This window comes from Branchiostoma floridae, chromosome 3, assembly GCF_000003815.2.
Source record: "Branchiostoma floridae strain S238N-H82 chromosome 3, Bfl_VNyyK, whole genome shotgun sequence".
Taxonomy (NCBI): domain Eukaryota; kingdom Metazoa; phylum Chordata; class Leptocardii; order Amphioxiformes; family Branchiostomatidae; genus Branchiostoma; species Branchiostoma floridae.
Genome location: NC_049981.1, coordinates 4228910 through 4250181, shown reverse-complemented (window position 1 = coordinate 4250181; position 21272 = coordinate 4228910). Strand labels below are relative to the sequence as shown.

The following is a 21272-nucleotide window of genomic DNA, read 5'->3' as shown; positions in this document are numbered from 1 at the left end:
CAGGAGGACATCAATGTGGTAGGTTATACCTTCAGTCATGGTTACGAGTAAGGTTAGGGTTAGGGTTAGATACCCAGCAGAGGCTCCCCGGTACATGCCACAGTTCAGCCTGGCTGTGGCTGTGTGGGACGGACAGGAGGACATCAATGTGGTAGGTTATACCTTCAGTCATGGTTACTAAGGGTAAGGTTAGGGTTAGATACCCAGCAGAAGCTCCCCGGTACATGCCACAGTTCAGCCTGGCTGTGGCTGTGTGGGACGGACAGGAGGACATCAATGTGGTAGGTTATACCTTCAGTCATGGTGACAGGTAAGGTTAGGGTTAGGGTTAGATACCCAGCAGAGGCTCCCCGGTACATGCCACAGTTCAGCCTGGCTGTGGCTGTGTGGGACGGTCAGGAGGACATCAATGTGGTAGGTTATTCCTTCAGTCATGGTTACGGGTAAGGTTAGGGTTAGGGTTAGGGTTAGATACCCAGCAGAGGCTCCCCGGTACATGTCACAGTTCAGCCTGGCTGTGGCTGTGTGGGACGGACAGGAGGACATCAATGTGGTAGGTTATACCTTCAGTCATGGTTACGGGTAAGGTTAGGGTTAGGGTTAGATACCCAGCAGAGGTTCCCCGGTACATGTCACAGTTCAGCCTGGCTGTGGCTGTGTGGGACGGACAGGAGGACATCAATGTGGTAGGTTATACCTTCAGTCATGGTTACTAAGGGTAAGGTTAGGGTTAGGGTTAGAGACCCAGCAGAGGCTCCCCGGTACATGTCACAGTTCAGCCTGGCTGTGGCTGTGTGGGACGGACAGGAGGACATCAATGCGGTAGGTTATACCTTCAGTCATGGTTACAGGTAAGGTTAGGGTTAGATACCCAGCAGAGGCTCCCCGGTACATGTCACAGTTCAGCCTGGCTGTGGCTGTGTGGGACGGTCAGGAGGACATCAATGTGGTAGGTTATACCTTCAGTCATGGTTACAGGTAAGGTTAGGGTTAGATACCCAGCAGAGGCTCCCCGGTACATGCCACAGTTCAGCCTGGCTGTGTGGGACGGACAGGAGGACATCAATGTGGTAGGTTATACCTTCAGTCATGGTTACAGGTAAGGTTAGGGTTAGGGTTAGGGTTAGATACCCAGCAGAGGCTCCCCGGTACATACCACAGTTCAGCCTGGCTGTGGCTGTGTGGGACGGACAGGAGGACATCAATGTGGTAGGTTATACCTTCAGTCATGGTTACAGGTAAGGTTAGGGTTAGGGTTAGGGTTAGATACCCAGCAGAGGCTCCCCGGTACATATCACAGTTCAGCCTGGCTGTAGCTGTGTGGGACGGACAGGAGGACATCAATGTGGTAGGTTATACCTTCAGTCATGGTTACTCAGGTAAGGTTAAGGTTAGGGTTAGATACCCAGCAGAGGCTCCCCGGTACATGCCACAGTTCAGCCTGAGTAGGGTAAGGATAAGGTTTACATGTAGCTAGCTTTATTCGAAAACAAAGCAATACATGGACACTAGGCAGCCAGGCTGAGAGTTTGAGTAAGATATAGGGATAAGATTACACTAAGAGTTAGAGAAATCACTAAGACTACTGTAACAGCTTCTTAGTCTGAAAGGTTAGAGATGGCCAAGAAGACAAGTTTGTTAGATAAAGGCTTTTGGGTAATAGGGTTGGGGGTTCTATAAGGGTGAGGGTTGAGGGGTTCTATTAGGCTTTGGCTTCTGGTTTAGCATTTATTTTCATCGATATAGAGAGTATCAAGCCCTGGACATTTTGTAGTGATTCATTTTGATCAATTTTTATTGATAAAAGGTATGATTCAAATTCCACCCAATGACAAGGTAAAAAAAGGGCATATCAGTTGGAACGTCACATTTTCAAACCATGGCCCAGCTTTTGGAAACGAAAAGTATGATATAAGATTTTAAGCATTATTTTACCAAACTACACAAGATGCTAAGTGAAGAGTCATAGGTATTATTTGTATATACCCATAATTCTTTTTTTCTTTCCACAAACAGCCCAGCTGTCCAGGTTTGTAAATCTGAAGTTAGCCTAATTAGGCTAATAGGAGGAGTTTTTAAAGCATTTTTCTGTCGGATATCACAGAGGATAGGGTACAGGATCCGTGGTGAGCTGGCCACAACGGGAGCACAGACAGCGGAGGCTGAGACCACGCTGGCCTCCTGGGTCATCACCATTATCTTCTTCTCAGTCATCCTGACCATCATGCTCCTCTGCTTCATTGCTGTGCTCATCATGAAGAAGTCAGTCATCTTTCACTGTTTGTTTCTTTAATGTTATATCAACTTAATTTTCTAAGCTCTAATTCTATTTATAAGCTCTGCTAAAGGAGTCAAGTAATGTACTATGCTTTTCTGACACTTAAGTAATGTGACGTGTGTGTGTGTTGCCTGTGTGTGTTGTGAGTGTTTTGCGGATGTGTTGTGTTAATATTTATGTTTGTGTGTTTATGCGTGTCTGTCTCTCTCAGTCTGTATATGACACAGTTTCCAATAAATTAGACTTATCACATATTACACATCAATACATATTGATTAGACCCAGAATTAACACATTAAATGTCCCTTTTAATACTTTGTGCTTCGAATCAACAAGAACCTTAAATGATTGAATTTTTAATCTTCATCATTATCATCATCGTAGTGATGTCTTCAACTCTTGAAAATATTGACATCCGGCTCTGTTGAATATCCTTCTTGTAACGCATATATTCTACACTACAGGAAGAATGAGAGGAGTAACCAGGTGACTCCTGTAGGCAGCCAGGATGATCTGCAGGCACACGACTTGGCCGGTCCGGCCAACCCTGGGCGCAGCTCCAGCAGGACCAGACTCCTGGGATCACAGGGCAGCCTGGAGAGTGTAAGCACCCTTGGATTATTTTTTGTAAACTGGCTCCTGGTTTGAATTACTTCAATTGGCACAGTGTGATGTATTGTGGGTAATATTTCAAGGGTCAGGGACCCCTGATATGTAAACAACACTTGGATCTAGCATGGTCTATATTCTTTCTTGGTAATTTCCTCTCACACCAGGATTACGAATTGAAAGTCATATGGATAAGTGTGGTGGTTAAAATCTTTACTGTGATCAATGATATGTTAAATTTACATTTTGTACCTTTATACATTTAAAATAAAGAAAATTTCAATATACCTTCTTTATATTTTCAGGGTGAGAGTGGACAGAGCTCCATCGAGATGAACGAATCTGCTTCAGACGCTTACGAAGACGACAGTGAGGCTCTGGTCGCCCGGCCAGCTCGAGTCACGAGCGCTCGCCCAGGCAATAGAAGTAAGTCTGTATGCTGTCTGTTTCATTGCTATACAAGTTTTTTTTTTTTTTTTAAACTGTCAGATCTGGACAACTGTGATTTAATAGTGGAAAAACATGTCCAGTCTTAAAAGAGGATCTGCATTAATTGAAGGGTTCTTGGAAATGCAATGGCGCAAAATTCAGCAGGGTCGGCAACATTCATTTCTTAATGCAGGAGGATCGACAATCATTGATTTTAGATTGATGCACATTACTATAGACTTACAAGCATATGGAACTTTTACTTTGAAATGCACTCTCACTGCACTTGCGTCATTAAGCTTGCATCACTGCGGAGCACGTAAGATACTCAACGAATTTCAGAAATGAAGAACAAATTTTCTCACATTTTGTGTATTTTGTTGTCTTCTAAGTCATTAACTTTTATGCATTGTTCAGCATCTAATTTATTAGAAATTGGAGAAAATAGCAAAACAGTGAAACAGTGAACAAACCCCGCAGTGACGCAAGTGCAGTGAGAGTGCACGTTAAGTTACTGGATAGATTTCAGTAACAGTCCAGGTATCATCCAATGCCTAACATCATCTTAATTGCTTGAGTATCATTTGTATCACAGGTAATTTACTGTATGGCATGTTCATACATCGGTAATTTTCTGATTCGCATTTCAGGCAGGGCATCAGCAAATGACAACCTGACGCCCCACGAGCGCGCCCGCCTCGACAGGAAGGAACTACGGGAACGTGAGAGGAACCAGATCCTGGCAAAGTACTCAAACAGCGCCTCCCAGCAGTCTGGGTCAGCAGTGCAGGACCCACCTGCACAGCGCAGCAGCGCCTCACAGCGGGTGGGGTCGGCAATGCAGGGGCGGCGGCTGCCGCCATTGAGGCTAGACACGGTCATCAAAGAAGTGGCCGAAGAGGAAGAAGAAGAAGAAGAGGAAGACGTGTCCCCAAGACTCCGCAAGCGTCTTAGGTCTGCCAAGGAGGCAGCCAGAAGCAACAGGGATTTGAGGTCCTCAACAGCCTTACCTGGTATTGACCAGTATATGTCCGGGAATGAGAGCAACTGTTAGTTGCTGTTTTCTAGTTGCTTATTTGCTTATTTGTCTGTTTTACCATGTTTGTTTGTTTGTTTTTTTGAACCCTCGTTTGTAAATAACTCAAATCAGGTCTGGTGGTCACATTTCATAGAGGGTATGATTCTATTAGTACGAGTATACTTGTAAGATGAAATATAACTGGTACAACTAACGTGATTTGATTCATTTATAATATATGGATATTTAGTCATAATAAATTCATAGAAAATATTTATTGTTTATATATATTTTATTAGAAAGACATCACTGTGAATGTAAAGATAATCATATATAATATCCCCGCATATCACGTTATTTATGGACTGGATGAGTTAGTAGATAAAGTGAGTAGTGCAAAATTAAGATGATTATTAATTGAATGAATGAGCATATGGGTTGATGATTGAGTAAACAAATCTTTTGGAGTACTATATTATACTATATTAATTCATATTCATTATGGAACTAGATCAATCCTGTATTATTGATTACATCTGCCCTTATGTTTACAACTGTCTTAAGAAGCGAGAAGAAGTTGAACCTGTACATACCAGCACATAGAAGTCTCTGTAGATGAAATTGTGCCTTATCGCTATGACCTGTACTTAGCTTGTTTGAGCATGAATGTACAATAAAGGTCTTTCATTTATTATATTCTGAATCATGCACAGTCATCAATCCTAGGTCAATTGTATCAAACAGCGAATTTATTACAGGAATGAACTTAATTGTAAAAAATCTTGTATAATATTTCACAGTGTTGAAAAGCTGGAGAGCTTAAAAGGTAGTTTGTTTTGGCATAAAATATAAGCGCTATGTAGTCTTTGTATAATAACCTGGTCTTTCACTTATCCTTTTTTTGCAAAAGTTCCATATTTTTAAACAACCAATCCTCCTATATTTTCACTACTTTATATTCAACCATCTTGAAGGTAGCTTGTGGAATAGAAATGCAAAAATAGTAGATCATAATAATAATTTTGTAAATGCAAATAAAATCTAAGCATTCAAATTTGGTATGATATATTGTAATTGATAACGTATGTATCAATGTATATATAATAGATGAGATTTTGTTTTGAGTTTAGATATACTGCTCTGATGTAAAAGAAGGCAATTCATTCTGTGAAGGCGTTAGATTCTAGGGCTCCAGAAGAGCGCCAAGTGCTGTACTTTCCACATCATGTTACACACAACTGTAATCACTAAATTGCGATTAAAAACCATCACTGCTTTCAATGCTTTGTGGTTTCTGTGTATTTTTTGTTTGTTTGTTTCAGTCTATGACTATGAAGCAGTTAAATGAGTTGTTTTATAATCATAATTCTACCCGATATGTGCTACCGATTAAATTTGGTTGTAACTAGTTAGTTTAAGTTAACATAAGTTTTATACCGGGGAACAATAACAATATAGCGTTCTTTTCAAATTCAGTAGGTAAGCTGTTTTCATACATAAGAAAGATTCTGCTTCTTATATAAGAAAGAGAATTTGAAGAGATTAAACGTAACTAGAATTGCATATCGACTTGTAATATTAATTTTATATTTCTCTATCTTACCCCAACTCTACAACGATTAAGTACCAGATAGTAATAAAGTTTAAGTTGAGCCATGCTGGGTTTCACAGAGAGAGTTGGTCCGTAGTGTAGCAGCATTATGAGACACAGTGAAGACCGTGTTCCTCATCCTTCGGTGTGGGACGTTTCTGCATGATAAGAGTCGGTATATATTGTTGATCATGTCAGGTCTGTTAATTTGTAGCAATCAGTGCTGTGAGCATATTTTTTAATATTTTGCTTTGTTTTGGTTTGGTTTGATACAGATCAGTAAGTGAGTGATACGTCACTATTCTTCCTGGAGTCCGGGTAAATGATGAAAATCACCGCGTGGCTGATACGAGACGGAGGTTCGCCAGGCCTCCATCCGGGTGACTTGTAGTAAATCACCAACTCCAGACGAAAAAGTTTTTACATGTGTTACTCTCTTCAGTCGCGTTTGTCAGTAGAATGGAGTAATAGTAAGCGTCATATACAAACTGACGTGTTTTTTTCTTGTTTGCATTTAAACAAGTTGCTTTGATATAAATAAACTCTTGGATCAAAGCCTTCATCCTGAAAATTGGTCTGCCACCCACCGAGAAACAAAAGAAAATTCGCAACACATCATGCCGTGTCAATTATTTCATAAAAGGGGGAAACATTCTTTCTTATGCAGAATAAGCTCTACATGATTGGCCATATTCGTGCTTATTCCAATATAGGTTTTAGATCATTATTCTGCCAGTACATGTACAATAAACATGTACGAGCAAGCGGAGCCGGTCCGGTCTCCCGTCTCTGGGCCCGGTAGTGGCCGAACCACCGGGCAGCCGCCTCAATCACCTACTGTCCACCTGAGCGCTTCAAGAGGGCGTGCTCGCTATGGTAAAGATGCTACAGACAAGCGTGAAGATGAACAAGAAACTTCGGACACATGCGAAGAAGAGGGAGCGGTGAAACGTCATGCAACTGTTACGTCTGCAGGTAGCCGGTGTCTTTGATGCTGCAATCTGAGTTCTCGTTTCTATCTCCACCATTACATTTCTGTGTCATCTTGCTGCTGATGGATGTCAAGTTAATTACTTTATTATAACTTAACAAATTATCGTTTTTCGTTCTTCTGTATAAAGAAGAGGCTCCTTGGTGCTTTGACCGTTCCCACTGCATCTGCATGGTGATCGCTTTTGTTGTGGTTTTTAGTCTTGCCGCGATGGGACTCTTCATAATGTTCAATAATAAGGTAAGCCCTCCAAAATCTCAAACGCTTACTGTCTAGATATTTAGACTATCCGCGGAAAAAGTTTCTCACACTCAGGGTTTGCCGTTGCTAAACGTTTCCTTTTGCTTTTATATTTTCATATCTACGTTTCTTTATTTTGAATATTTTGTGCTTGTATAGGAAATATCACAGCTGACCGTCACTGTTAACAACTTGAAGCGCGACCTGGAGAACATGTATGAATGCGATATTGACAACATGCTAAACCAGACTACTGTTAAGGAGAGTCCACTTGGGATGAGTAAGAAGCCAGGTAAAATAAAATGAGCACAAGATATCCCCTCTTTCTCTTAAGTTTACTTTTTGTACTTAATTATGAAATAGTGGAAAATAGCAGAAAAAAAAAAATAAACTGGTACGCCAGACTACTTTGCCCATGCCAGCCCAAAACTAAACGACATATTGAAACTAATAAAAAAATAGAAAAATATACTATATATTAGTTATTTTCTTTGGTGTTCCACTTGTCTATTTCGCCACTTTCCAATAATTCTCTCAGACACCTTCCTCAGTTCTGCCTCTCGCCGTTGTATCTAGGCAATGTATAGGGGGGGGGGGGTACTTAGTTTGTTTGCTTAGCAGCTATATTATTTGCTAAAAGCAGACCTAAAGCACAGAGGTCGAGCTCTTCCTACAACAGCAAAAAACTTCATGAGCTAAGGAAGCTTGCAGGATGCAAGCTTCCTTAGGAAATAGGAATAAGAAAGACTGAATTTAGCTATATATAGGACTTTCAGACTATAGATGCAGAACCCAGTGAATGATGATGATGATACTTAGTTTGTATCCTGTTAGAATTTGAGGATCTGAGACGTATATGTCGCCGGATTCGGTCGGCTTCGCCCGTGCGCGCTGCATCGTCTTATGCGACCATAATTTTGTAGGGATTCGCTTGTATACGTTCCTTATATATACGATTTGGAATTCATTCAATTGTCAAGATTCAAGGTCATTTTTGCAACGTATATACACCGTACAGGCTTATATGGTGCTAACTGTATAAAAATGTTATTAGAAAAGTGACAAAGCCGATGTTAAATCGAGTAGCATTACGATAGCCTCCACCAGGCCTTCCTACAGGGGTACAGGGATTGTAAAGTTCGGCAAAAAAATCTGGAAATTGGCCAGAGGAGTAAGTCTACTCTTAGATTCATGATTCTGCTAAGGAAAGGCCGACCGACTCAGAGGTAAGACAAAAAACTCCCAGAGTCCTCCCCAGAGGATGGAATAAGGGAGGCCCTCCACTATACTCCTAGCCTAGCTCCACTATACTACTTTTGAAATTTAGTGTGTTTCTTCCCTATTTTCTTGGTTAGTTTTGCTAAAATTAATGAAAATTCACAGATTTTGTACCAAGTGGCATCATTTATCATCAGTCAGCATTTTCCAGACAACAAGAGTCGTTTTGCCACTTCACAACAAAGGAATCACTATAATAATATATTGTACTTGTAGTATTTGACACCCTCTGTTATTGCAAAATGAACCTATTTTCATGAAAGTGTGGCGCATTGGTTCAGGTTATTTTTGCCAGCCCCTCCACTATACTAAAAAATTCTGGGGAGAACCCTGACTCACCTAGCAAATTATTCTCCCTGTAATGGGCACCGTCGTAAGTCTCGTAGAGACTAGCACTGGGTAACGTTAGTGCATCTGGTATGAAAGGAATTAGTATTAGTGAAATCGGATACAGAAATTTCGCTGGCACTGCAGTTTCTTGGCAAATTTATGATAGTTCATCGTAACGCCACTTTATTTTTGTTTTTTCTCTATAGCTCCCCTCTGTATTGAGAATGTGATTGGACAGCTCCTACTACAGCAGGCTGAGGTTCAGATGGAGGGGGCAGACAGAGACCAGAGGATCAAGGCTTTAGAGCAGGACGCACAGGCTTTCCGCCAAGAAATCAAAGCTCTCAAACAACGATCCTACACTGAACGCTGTAAGTTATCATTTATTTTCATATATCCAGACGACATCGACCAATCAGAAGACTCTATTTTCCTCATAACCCAGTTCATTAATTGAGGGTTAATGACCCGCCCCGAGGTATATATTGTGTCACAACACCCGGGCCTTTGCTTAACAATGCTAATAAGTCAACATATCGAGACTAGCTTGTCATTACCACTGTTGTATCTACGGTGTAAAATACATATGGCAGATAGTCATATGATATTTACCTCCATGAAATGTCATGGAGGTTATATTTTACCCCGCGTTTGTCTGTCTGTGTGTCTGTGTGTGTGTGTGTGTGTGTGTGTGTAAACAAGATAACTCAAGAACAGCTGGGTGGATTGGTTTGATACTTAGTGTGTTGATAGGGTGTGATAAAAGCTGGAAATGCTTAGATTTTGGGCCCCCTAGAAACTCCCCTTGGTACTGCAGCGCAACTTCCGGTTTTGCTATCTTGGTGTTCTGAACATGCTATGGTCACGATTTTTGATTATTAGATAGCTCTTGTGCTCAGAAAGAAATGACATAAGTTTGGGCCCCCTAGCGTCTAGTTTTTGGATAGCAGGGGCATTTTTGTCAAAAACTTCTGAAGACGATAACTCAAGAAGGGAACAATGGATTTTCATGATTTTTGGTATGTAGGTACCTTAGACAATGTTGTACAAGATAAAATACTAATTATGCAAAATAGAAGTACATTTGCATAATAAATGGGAATATTCTATCATAGCAGTTTTTTCAATGTATCTCTCGTCTCAGATGTGATATGGTCGTGACATTTGGGTGGTAGATAGCTTTTAACGTCATGACAAAGTGGGACAAGTTTCAGTCCCCTAACATTTAATTGTGGAACTGCAGGGGTGTTTTGTCAAGACACTCCAAAGAGGATAACTGCAGAAAGGAACGACGGATTGCCTGCATTTCAGGTATGCATATAACCACCGAATAAAACCACCGAGTGAGCTTTATTCCTATGATACGACTTCTTGTAACTGTACGTTTTCGTTAAGCTAGATTTTACACATGTAAGGAGTATGTCTTAAATGCACAATTCAGCATCTTCTACTGTGCAGGAGACGCCACGATGTATTTTAGTGTTCACCGACTGAATCAATAAACCAATCTTATATTGTTATTTCTTTAGGCGAGCGTGGTGAGTTGGTCACTCCCAGACCCGCCTTCATTCATGGCTCCGGCCCTCGCTACGTTGACCTGACCGCCACCTTCAACCGGACCTTCCGGACAACCCCCGTGGTGACTGTGGGCCTAAATTATTTGGACAAAATTAGTTTGTTCGATGGCCTTCGAGTCGCAGCAAATGTGAAATCCGTCTACGCAACTAACATAACGGTGCGAATCTCCACATGGGAGAATGTACACCTGTATGGTGTCGGCGTCTACTGGATGGCCTGTGCTTAAGTGTAACATCAGTTACATTAAGGCCAGAATCGTTTGACCAGAAAAAGGCATGTAGCCAAGCACACATTTATTGAACCACACTGAATGGAGATACATGTATTTGGTTTTTAAGAGTCCAATTGAAATACATATTTCCAAGCAACTTTTTTTTGTTTAGCCTTATCTGTGTGTGTGTGTATCAACATCCCTTTCACATCTACAAAGCTATAATATTTTTGCTCTTGTCAATACTTATATCCATTGTACAGGCAGGTTCTCCTTATTGATTTTGAACTTGTCTAAATTTACTTTTCTGTTATCCTTTTTGTACTCATGTATGTATGTGGTTTACTATTCTTCTTTTATGCACATTTTCCTTAAGTAAAATGCTTAATACAGTGAAAGCCGCTTAACTGCACACCCAATTTACCAGCGAATCCCGTGCAATTATCCGGCGTGTGCGATAATGCGAAGTTACCCAGCATCGCCACGGGATTTTTGGATTCCGTGCAATTGACCGAAGTGTGCGTTTATCCGACGTGCAATTAACTGGCTTCCACTGTATAAGCAATTTGTGCTTTCTACCTCATACTCCAAAATATATGTGAATAAAAAAAATAATTAAAAAAATATACGGCAGAACCATGTTAAACCGTGATCATAACATATGGGGTGACCTTTTGACCCCTTCTCACTACCCAAAACGAGGATGCTTACAAGGAAATGCTTACAAGGAAATTTTATTACATTAGTGAAATAACATGTGTACACCAATCTCCATGAAGTAGAGTCATTTGCATTATACGCGAAAATACAGTTCTTTTCTTAATGCATATCAAGTCTCCATTCTAAATACACATATAAGCAAATACAAATGCTATAACAGCCTAATTGACAATATTTGCATTTATCACTACACTATTTACATCTAATACTAAACAGATATAGTGAGAGGCAGTCATATGATAATATTATAGAAAGAAAAAAATTACTAGTTAAACTCCGTGTTGCCTAAATCCATAATAGACACAAAATTCGGTGCCAAATTACTGCCTTAGCAAGATGATGGTTAAAGAAAATTCTCGTCCGACCACAATGGAACCTGGCGTTCTTTCATGTTCTTCTGAACTTTAGGTACCATCTTAAATGGCTTTCCGTAAGTGTCAAGTTCAACCACAGCGCGATCCATCAGCGTAAGCATATTCCCTCGTTCTTCTTTTGACGCGTTCCTTTTCCCGTGAATCGAATACCGAGATGCGCCCTTCACTTTGCTTACTGTCTTTGTGGCAGTTTCTTTAATAAAAGCATTAAAATTCAGCTCTTCAGTGTTGGTGGTTTGATATTCTTCTGCGTACACGTCCATTAAAATCGCCATAAACATACTGAGCAAGAAAAACTGCATCATACACTGGTACATGAAAAACATGAACGGACCTAGTACATAATGTCCATAACTCAAGGTCTCAAAATCAAAGCTACCTAACATCATCAGGAGGAGACTTTGTAAGCTGGAAGTGATGTTCTTGTACTCTTGTAGCTTCACGCTGAAAATCAAGCTCGCTGTTTGTGTAAATGCCATTATGACGATTCCAGCGGTGAACATGAACTGTGCCACGGGCTTGAGTGATCTCCTCATCGTCATAGACAACGCGTACACGTGCGAGTTAAACCGCAGGATGCGAACGAACTTTAACGTAGCGCAGCAGATGAGAAGACCCAAGAGATACGTGTAGATCTGGTACCATCCGACTGCGCTCTTGTACCCCCCAAAGGTAGAGTTACCGGCTGCTCGCTGTAACGCGACTTCGTCGATGATGCTCTGTGTGTAGAAGTAGACGCCGAGAGTTGAGAAGCCGAGAGCGATGACCAGAAGCTCCACCCAACTCCAGAACTCGCTCAGATATTCAATGGGGCGAGAGACTAACGCCTTGCCTACAACACAGAATGTAACGTTACACGATTATCATTGAAAGGTTTCCCTAAAAATGGTATCTCACTGCACCTAGAGCTCCGTGCGACACTATGGGGTTCGAAATGTTACTCAACGAAGTAAAGAACGGGTTTTCTTACGCTTTGTGTATTTTTTTGTCTTCTAAATCATACTTTCAGGCATTACGAAATATCTAAATTAAAACAAACGGTAAAAATAAGACAATCGAGCCGCAGTGAACGAACCCCGCAGTGCACGGCACCAGTGCAGTGAGATACCAACTTTAGTTTGTTAGTTTGTTTAGAGATGAAGTTTTGACTTCGTTTTTGATACATCACGAATAGATATGCTGATTTTAGCAATTGATCATCTTTATGGTTTCCCAGACAACTGGTTTCATATCCCCCAAATGGATTATGAGGTAATAAAATAATAAAATGTCAGTATTAATTCCAAGATCAAAGAAGAAGACGTGAAAGAACAAATATCTTTTATTTAAAATTTTGTCAAACTTTAGTTTTTTTATTCGCTAGCTCGCATCAGTTTAGCGGTTCCAAGAGGATGTAATCTACATAATTGAATCAACATGGCTTAGTAATGCTCACCTTCCCTGAGTGCGAACACAAGGACAAACAGGGCAAAGATGCCCCTCAGAACAAAAAGCAAGATGGCGTCGCGTTGGATGAGTCGCAAGGTCACGACCTCTGACCCCTTGTATACTGCTCCCAGATTGGTGAACTCCACTGCCATGGAAACCACGGTAAACAAGTTCACGTGGGGGTTGTATAGGAGAAGTTCGATGAAGACTGCTCTTGTCTTTTCGTCCAGCCATTCCTGTTCTTGTAGGTAAGCTGCGCGTGCTAAGCTGGTCAGTTCTGAACTACCAAAGGGAGTCACGTAGCCACCCGCTGGGTAGATGCCTCGTTTTCCAAAGTAGGGGAAGCCTGAGTGTATAAATAAGGGGATCAGTGTTAGAAGACTAGCCAACTATCTTCTGGTGAAACAGTGTGTGTAGAAACACAAACAGACGAATACATAGACGCAAACATACACACACACACACACATGCATGTGCACACTAGCACACACACATAGACACGCACACACACACACGCACACACACACAAAACACACACACACACGAACAAACAAACAAACACACACAAAAGATATACCAAAAACAATTATACTCTACTACTTGTAAAAAGTAGAAATGACACCAGAGCTGCATTTGTGAGTAGGTTGTAAACATCACAATCATCTTTCGAATCTAAAACAACAATTAAAATCAAATCTGCAAAAGTTTAATATCATCATTTCATCATGAAATGAACATAACTCACCATCAGTGACGGATGCAAATGTGTACCTCCACGGACCCTGTCCGCCATTGTTTGCTTCCAAACAGTTGTAAAATTCAGGATATTCCGTTGCATTGGTGAAAACTGCTGTTGGAATGCAAAACACGTCGCCCGTGGCGTTCGCAGTTGCGTTCCACCGTTCCGTGAAGTTCTGGGTGTCGGCAAGATCAAGAGAATATGGCGCGCTACAACGTGACGTCACGTTTGGCATCCTTTCGGGTGCATCACAGTGTTTCCCTGGAACAATAAATAAATGATGCTTCTCAATACATGTATACTAAAAAAGGAAAGGTCAATTAAAGGCGACGTAGGCAATATGCCTAATTTTCTTAACTTAAACTTTTCGAACTGAAACATTTTTTTATCGATTGGGTATGGTCTTTAGGCCTACAGCACTAACATTAAAAAGGCGGTATCTCACTACACTTGCGGCATCGGTGGGGCATTGCGGGGTTCGTTCACTGCGGCACTATTTTGTTATTATCGCCCCTTTTTATAATTCAGATATTGTGTAATACTTAAAACTATGACTATGAAAACAACAAAATACACAAAACGTAGGAAAAATCGTTTGTGTGATCTTTCCAACCCCGCAGTGCCACACTGGTGCACCAAGTGCAGTGAGATACCACCTTAAGCAAAATCGGTAAAAAAAATCAAGACGCGGACTCACCTGGCCTAAGTCGCACCTGCCGCAGCTGTACCTGTCCCAGCAGGTGAGTCACCATGTTATCCAGACCCATCGTCTTCGTCACGCTCCAACCATTGTACCACCGGGCCGCATGGGTGGCTGGTATCAACCCAGTCGTCACCCAGGTCCAGAAGGACGGGATGTCCTGGATCTGTTAACAACACAAATTGGCATTAAAAAGTCTAGAGTTCAGATTAGAATCTACCTCTATATCTTTATTGCTAAAGATATCATATAGTAATCTATAGTATCTTGAGCTCGTTGAACATTAACATTTGTTCCTTTTTTTTCGTAAATAGTTATTTTCCTACTGAACATTGGTCTAAACAACCAGCAAAATTCGTGGCTTTTATAAACTTTGTAACATCTTTTTTCCACTTCAGCCATGCACCAATAAGCAATAACTGGGCGACAATCGATCTGAAATTTTGTTTTCAATCCCATTTTTAAATCTTGCAATAGTTTTACACACACCAAATTAAGGTAACTCGCTCAGTTTTCCCCATGTGATGCAAAGTGCGCCTAAAATGGAAAAAAAAATGTACAGAAGACCAAGACCATACCTCTGAGAAGCCATTGAGAATGATCCCCTCTACATTCTGCGTCACGTGGAAAGCCAATGGGCTTCTTTCGCTGTATGACGTCACCATGATCACCGTCACGAACAGTCCGAACATCAAAACCTCGATAATCTGTTTACGTCTCATGCGTTTCTGCAGGCTCTCAGCTCGGTGTTTGGCCAGTTTGGACTCATCCGGTGGTGATTCAGAATGTTCTGCTCCAGAAGTCTGTGAATAAATAACATGGAACATCAAGTGTAAGGAATCTGTTAGAAGAGTTGTAGTTAAGTTGAAATTTTTTTAGGGGAGCATATTGTATCCGTAATGTTACATAGGGAAGTTTCCTCACTTTATATCTATGTGAAGTACTGGAAAATTCATTTCTCCTCATATCATATTATACAAACACATCTCAATTTAAACTTAAAACATCACTATAATACAAGATGAAGTCAAACCTACTTATTAGAATACTATTAGTTAGAAAACATGTCATGTATGAGATTAGTATGAAAGGTCTTGTCATTATGTGTTATTTCATTTTAAAGTTTACGCCTGTACGTAGCTCAATCGGGCATGAATGTAGAATAGATACTATAACTCAGTGATATTTCGCTTGACTGGTGAAACTTGCTAAAAACAAAATCTACATGTACATCCCTGATGCAATTAGTTTCATAAAGTGGATACAGTCATATTCAAGTCCCCCTCTGCTTCTATCATACCTGCTTGCTTAACTAATTTTCAGGTAAAATTTCCGGGGACTAAAGAAATAAGTACTGTGGCATTTTGGTGGTTTGTCAGCTATGCAAAAAAAAAATGAAAATATACATTTCCACTTGTGTCCTGATATCTGTCAGCTTTCGCAGTTCCCAGATAACGCATCCAACCGGTGGCTGTTGACCACGGTCGGGAATGATGTTTCACGACCTGCATTGCGAAGGAAAGAAGACATTTAGAGATGGCGGACTTCACCGCCTAGATAATCCTGTTTCCCACAGGACCCACAGATCAAGGTAACATCGTTCCTAATGAGTATCACGGTCAGAGACACAGACAATTATACACACACACTTACACACACACACACACACGACACGACACACACACACGCACGCACGCACACAAACACAAACACACACAAGCCTGAAAAATACCTAGCATTTTTAATGCTTCGAGCACAAATGTCACAATTGCAATGATAACAGAAATACTAGAGATAACATGTTAGGGACACCTGTACCAGTACGGTTTAACACATTAATAGCACAAAGGTATATTTCAAGTCAACCAGTAAGGCATATTATTATGTGTAAGTATTCTCCTAATAGCACTGTGCACTTGCAAATAGACAAGGCTGGATATTTTCAGCCTTCATTTTCAGAAGAAGTTTAATGTGCATAAAAAAAATTGAATTGCTTAACGTAACTACGAAACTGTTATGTAACGCAACATTTAGCGTTCTATAAGTAAAAATCAATCTGCCATTTCGTACCGGTCTGTTATCATCAACGTATTCTTCGTCGCCTTGCAATGGGGTTGGCTGAGGGTCTTCATCTTCGATAGGTTTCTGTAGTAGTATAAAACACAGAAAAAAAAACAACAACTCTGAACTGCAATGAATACCACAAAGCTACTCTAAAGATCCTTTAAAGGCCTAGATCAGATCCTAAAATTGATAAAAAGTTTCAACGGCAGAACTATCCAATTTGTTGTCTCGAAAATTATAAATGTGTCGATCAGCAAACAGTTTATTTTCTCAACACTGGTAACAGTTTGCATGGATGTCTGAAAAAATTGTGCTTTAGAGTTATTTCAAAGATAGACAATAAAAAAATTATAAAAGTTACGGCTATACTCGACACATGTAGTAAGAACTTGATTTGATAATAGTAACAACTAACAATTATAAAGACGTTTAGGAAATACGATAAAATTTTAAAGGCTTTCTTGGTATACAACTTAGTCATGTACTATAGTGAAAAAAATCATAATATATACCTTTACTTAACTTGAAACTTTATCTGTGTTGGTAAAAATTTGGAGTCATTCTTGAACCATTTTAACTGTATGCCCAACACAATTATTGGACTCAACAGAATTGCCGACTGAACAGCAACAGTATCTGTCAAGGAATGAACAATCCACTGCTACCGTGAGGTCACGTTGTGCAGATAGAACACGTGACTCACTTATGATCCACTGCTCACTGAGTCACGTGTTCTATCTGCATAACGTGACATCAAGACGGCAGTGGAATGTCCATTCCTTGACAAAGACTGATGCTGTTTCGTCGATAATTTTAGTCCAATAATTGCGTTGGATATTATAGTTAAACTTAAGTTCAACATACCTTTATTACTAAGGCAAACAGCAAAGCCACAATGAGCAGCTTGAAGGGCTGCATCAGGAACAGGTCGGTCACGAATGACGTCAGGAAGGTGACGAGCCACGCCTCCGCCTTCGCCCGGCCGAAACTCAGGGTGTACAGCACGGTGAAGAACGCCGCCACGAAACTCGCGGACCACACAAGCAGCCATCCTACAGGGGAAACCATTGCGTAAACATATAATAGTGTATGTAATCGATATTAGGAGTGGGTACCGGTATACAGACAGTTCAGTTACCGGTCCTGTTCAGACTTAGAGAATTATATTGTATTCTATTGGATGAGACGAATAAAAAATTCCATGCGTTCCATATTTTTTTAACGGAATGAAAAGACATGATGATAATATCAACTTTAAAAGATTTCCACGACTTAATTGACGAAAAGACTTCAGGTAATTCTAAGATAACTAGAACTAAATAAGCTATCTATAAACTATCTTGCAACAATGAGAAAAACAAACATCATGAAATCAAAATTTCTAAATATTCCTAGTCTTTTTCTCAGAACAAGAAAAAAAAAATAAAGAGGAGTATCAGTGTGTTGGTGTAACCTGACTAAGTTGCTTTTCAATGACTCCAGGAAAACATGTACAAGATAAGGCAAACATGTAGGCAAACAGGTACAAAATAACTTACAAATAGAGACCATTGACATTCAGGTGATAAATATAAATGCAATGAAGATTGGATAATCTTCATTGTAAACTTATCAAATCTCAACATACCGATGTATACAGCCCACCATGGCATGGAGGATTTTCCCTTCTCTTCAAAGTCCTCTGCAATCTTGTAGTTGCTACTTTCCCTCCTTTCCGGTTCTGGATAGCTGACTGCTGCAGAATTACGCCTGACCCACTTTGCATCGGTCTCGCTACGGTGCCAGAATGACGGAGTGTCGATCTCGGTGTCGTACCCGGCAACAGTCTGTTGTTTATGTTCTTTCTTGAAGAGAAAGTACTTGAGCGGATTGTATAAATGCACGTTGTTCTTTGAGTTTGTCTTCCTCTTCTTGGGGGGACTCGACCCAGAGTTGCGGAATAAGAAAACGATGAGCAGGTTTACTGGGAGAATGATGGCTGTACTCTGTAGTCCTATCATGATCTGAAATAGTTAGATGATTGATTGATTGATTGATTGATTGATTGACAGATTGATTGATTGACAGATTGATTGACCGATTGATTGATTGATGGATGGATGGATGGTTGGATGGATGGATGGATGGATGGTTGGATGGATGGATGGATGGATGGATGGATGGATGGATGGATGGATGGATGGATGGATGGATGGATGGATGGATGGATGGATGGATGGATGGATGGATGGATGGATGGATGGATGGATGAATGGATGAAGTAAAAGTGTATGCAGAGTTGCAGGTATCAGGACAGTTCGGCACATGGACACTTCGGCCCGGACATTTCGGCCCCAAGTCCAGGACACTTCGGCCCCAGGCCGAGGACACTTCGGCCCAGGCTCAGAGGACACTTCGGCCCCGCTAATTCTTATGTGCGTGGACATGCTATGCAATGTACAAATTAATCGAACAGCTATGTAAAACGCAACGATAAAACATATTGAGCATTAAGTCTTGAAACATAGCAAACACACTTACCTACCACAGTTACATCTGAAACAGCCAACACGCTCTCCTGTAAAATCAAGATGATTCTATACAAGTAAAATCATACGTCCGAAAATTATACGTTATTTAGTCAACTCGAGCTACGTGTTAGATAAATATCGTGGATGGATGGATGGATGGATGGATGGATGGGGCCGAAGTGTCCTCGGCTTGGGGCCGAAATGTCCTGATTGCCAGGGGGCCGAAGTGTCCATGTGCCGAAGTGTCCGACATTCAAAGTGTATGCAGAGTTGCACAGTGTCCAGGCACCTAAAATCAGGAGAAGCCAGACTGATACGCAGTACAGAAGAAAAGCGGATCCTGAGAAAGGTATTCTACAACAGACTTGAGCCAGCTTACAAGTGTGCCCTGTGTGGCAGAGGCTGTCATTTTTGTATAGGACTGTTAACGTTTATCCATAGCCCAAGCTGTAAGGATTTTACCATGATCAATACTGAACGAAGGGGCATATATAGATCGTGAGATCGTGAGTGAGTTTTTAAGCAATTTCCCGACATTGTGAGACTGTGAGTGAGATCACGAGTTCCTTAGACCATTTGATCGTGAGTTTGTGTGATCCTGAGATCGTAAGATTGAGGACATTTTGAGATTATGAGATTGTAAGATCGTGAAGTAGGCCGTGAGTGTGATCATGAGTGATATCTTGAGATTGTGAGATAATGAGTGTATCAGTGAGTGAGACAGCAAGGACGTATTACCTGTGGTAGTGAAATAGGCGGGTTAATCTCCAAACCAGCGAATCTGATTGGTTCTGGCGGCTCGAAGTCATCCCCGCGGCCGAAGAACATGATGTTGGTGAGCATGGTGCTGTAGAGCAGCGTCAGGCAGCAGGACAGGCGCTGGACACGGGTGAACGGGCTCCGGGCAGGGCGGCCAACTACTGAGAACCACAGGTGACCATCGTTCGCGTCCCTGTGATGTAGAAAAGGCAAACGTTTGGAAAGGGAGTGTAGATACATTCATCTATGTCTTTACAGCGTCAGCAGAAACTTGCAATATGATTCTGTACAAAGAACTACAACTGGGATGCTAGTGTTACCAAAATGAAAACGGAACTGCAGTGGATGTCACTTGAAGACATATAGAAAATGTCCAAACGTTCTATGATGTACAAAATGACCAATAAACTGGTGGATGCACCGACAGAAATATCTAATACCAGCTCAAAAAAGAACAAGAAACAGTCTTGCCTTCAAGTACAAGTACCAGAGTTACCAACCTAGAATAGATACGGTCAAAACCTTGTGTATTTCCAGAGATTATCGTAGAGTTGAAATTGTTATCACCAAGCAGAGTAGGGGCAATTCTCTGTTTAGTTAAAAAAACGCTTGCAGATAGAAGTGCATAAGTTAGTTGTGGCAGGTCGTTCAGTGTAATATAACTAGGTGCTGCCGCGCCGCGTGCCTGAGAAGCTAGTGTGTTACGCCGAAAAGCGGTTATACAGGCTATGTAGATAGAGGTACAGATGCAGAATCCGGTATTCCAATTATCATGGATAAGCAAGGAGCCAATGGGCGGGAATGTTACTTGTGCACATGTAGGTTTTACTACCTCAAAGTATCGACTATATAATACAAATCATCACCTTGAACTCTTTGCAAGAAATAAGTTACGGAATTTCTTCATCTCCTCTGGTAAAGATTTCACAAGCAGCCGACAGACGTTCCCGTCATCCTTGTCTGTAGCAAACCATCTGTGAAAAAAAAAATTGGTAAAGTAAAAAAAAATAATTAGATGTAACGTTGTTGGTATTGCATAATTTGGCCAGTACATTCTTGTGATACAAAAGAAATATGGTGGATGTTACTTAAAATGTCCAGGAGTAGATTGAATTGTGTTTGAATAATTTTTTCCTGGATGTCTAACCTTCAAATAGAAGCGTTAGAAATCAATCAATCCACAAAACAAAAAAAAATAATAATTTCTTCAGGAGTTTTCTTTAACGCAACTAGTATTGTTTCTCAACTGCGTACATCTCAATGTCTAGTATAGTATCAGAAATCTTAATCAGAGCTTGCTTCTGACTGGACTGCTGATATATAGGTGGCGCTTTTTGCACAAAAACACAAATGAAAAAGTCAACCCCAGTGATGAACCAGAACAAAGGGGAATACAAATTAAGTCACGTTTGGGATTGTGTTCTC

At 40.8% G+C, this 21272-nt stretch overlaps 2 protein-coding genes across 2 annotated transcripts in view; both read left to right on the top strand.

Annotated features, from left to right (window-relative positions):
• Positions 1 to 51, top strand: part of LOC118411117 — a 37754-nt gene extending 37703 nt beyond the window's left edge. Inside the window, exon 35 of the mRNA XM_035813153.1 lies at positions 4 to 51. Coding sequence (XP_035669046.1) covers positions 4 to 51 — 48 coding nt within the window. The remainder of the gene's footprint in view (positions 1 to 3) is intronic.
• A 1038-nt stretch (positions 52 to 1089) lies between these two features.
• LOC118411116 lies at positions 1090 to 5582 on the top strand. Its single transcript, XM_035813151.1, has 5 exons — positions 1090 to 1209; positions 2105 to 2262; positions 2743 to 2881; positions 3193 to 3313; positions 3967 to 5582. The coding sequence occupies exons 1-5, from the start codon at positions 1090 to 1092 to the stop codon at positions 4368 to 4370; spliced, it is 942 nt and encodes a 313-aa protein (XP_035669044.1). The 3' UTR covers positions 4371 to 5582.
• The last annotated feature ends 15690 nt before the right edge of the window (positions 5583 to 21272 follow it).

Excerpts from the sequence above, each read along its gene's own strand:
- LOC118411116 (XM_035813151.1), top strand. The coding sequence starts at position 1,090 with ATGGTTACAGGTAAGGTTAGGGTTAGGGTTAGGGTTAGATACCCAGCA. Across the intron at positions 1,210-2,104 it reads GACAGGAGGACATCAATGTG|AGGATAGGGTACAGGATCCG; the intron begins GTAGGTTATACC and ends CGGATATCACAG. Across the intron at positions 3,314-3,966 it reads CGCTCGCCCAGGCAATAGAA|GCAGGGCATCAGCAAATGAC; the intron begins GTAAGTCTGTAT and ends TTCGCATTTCAG.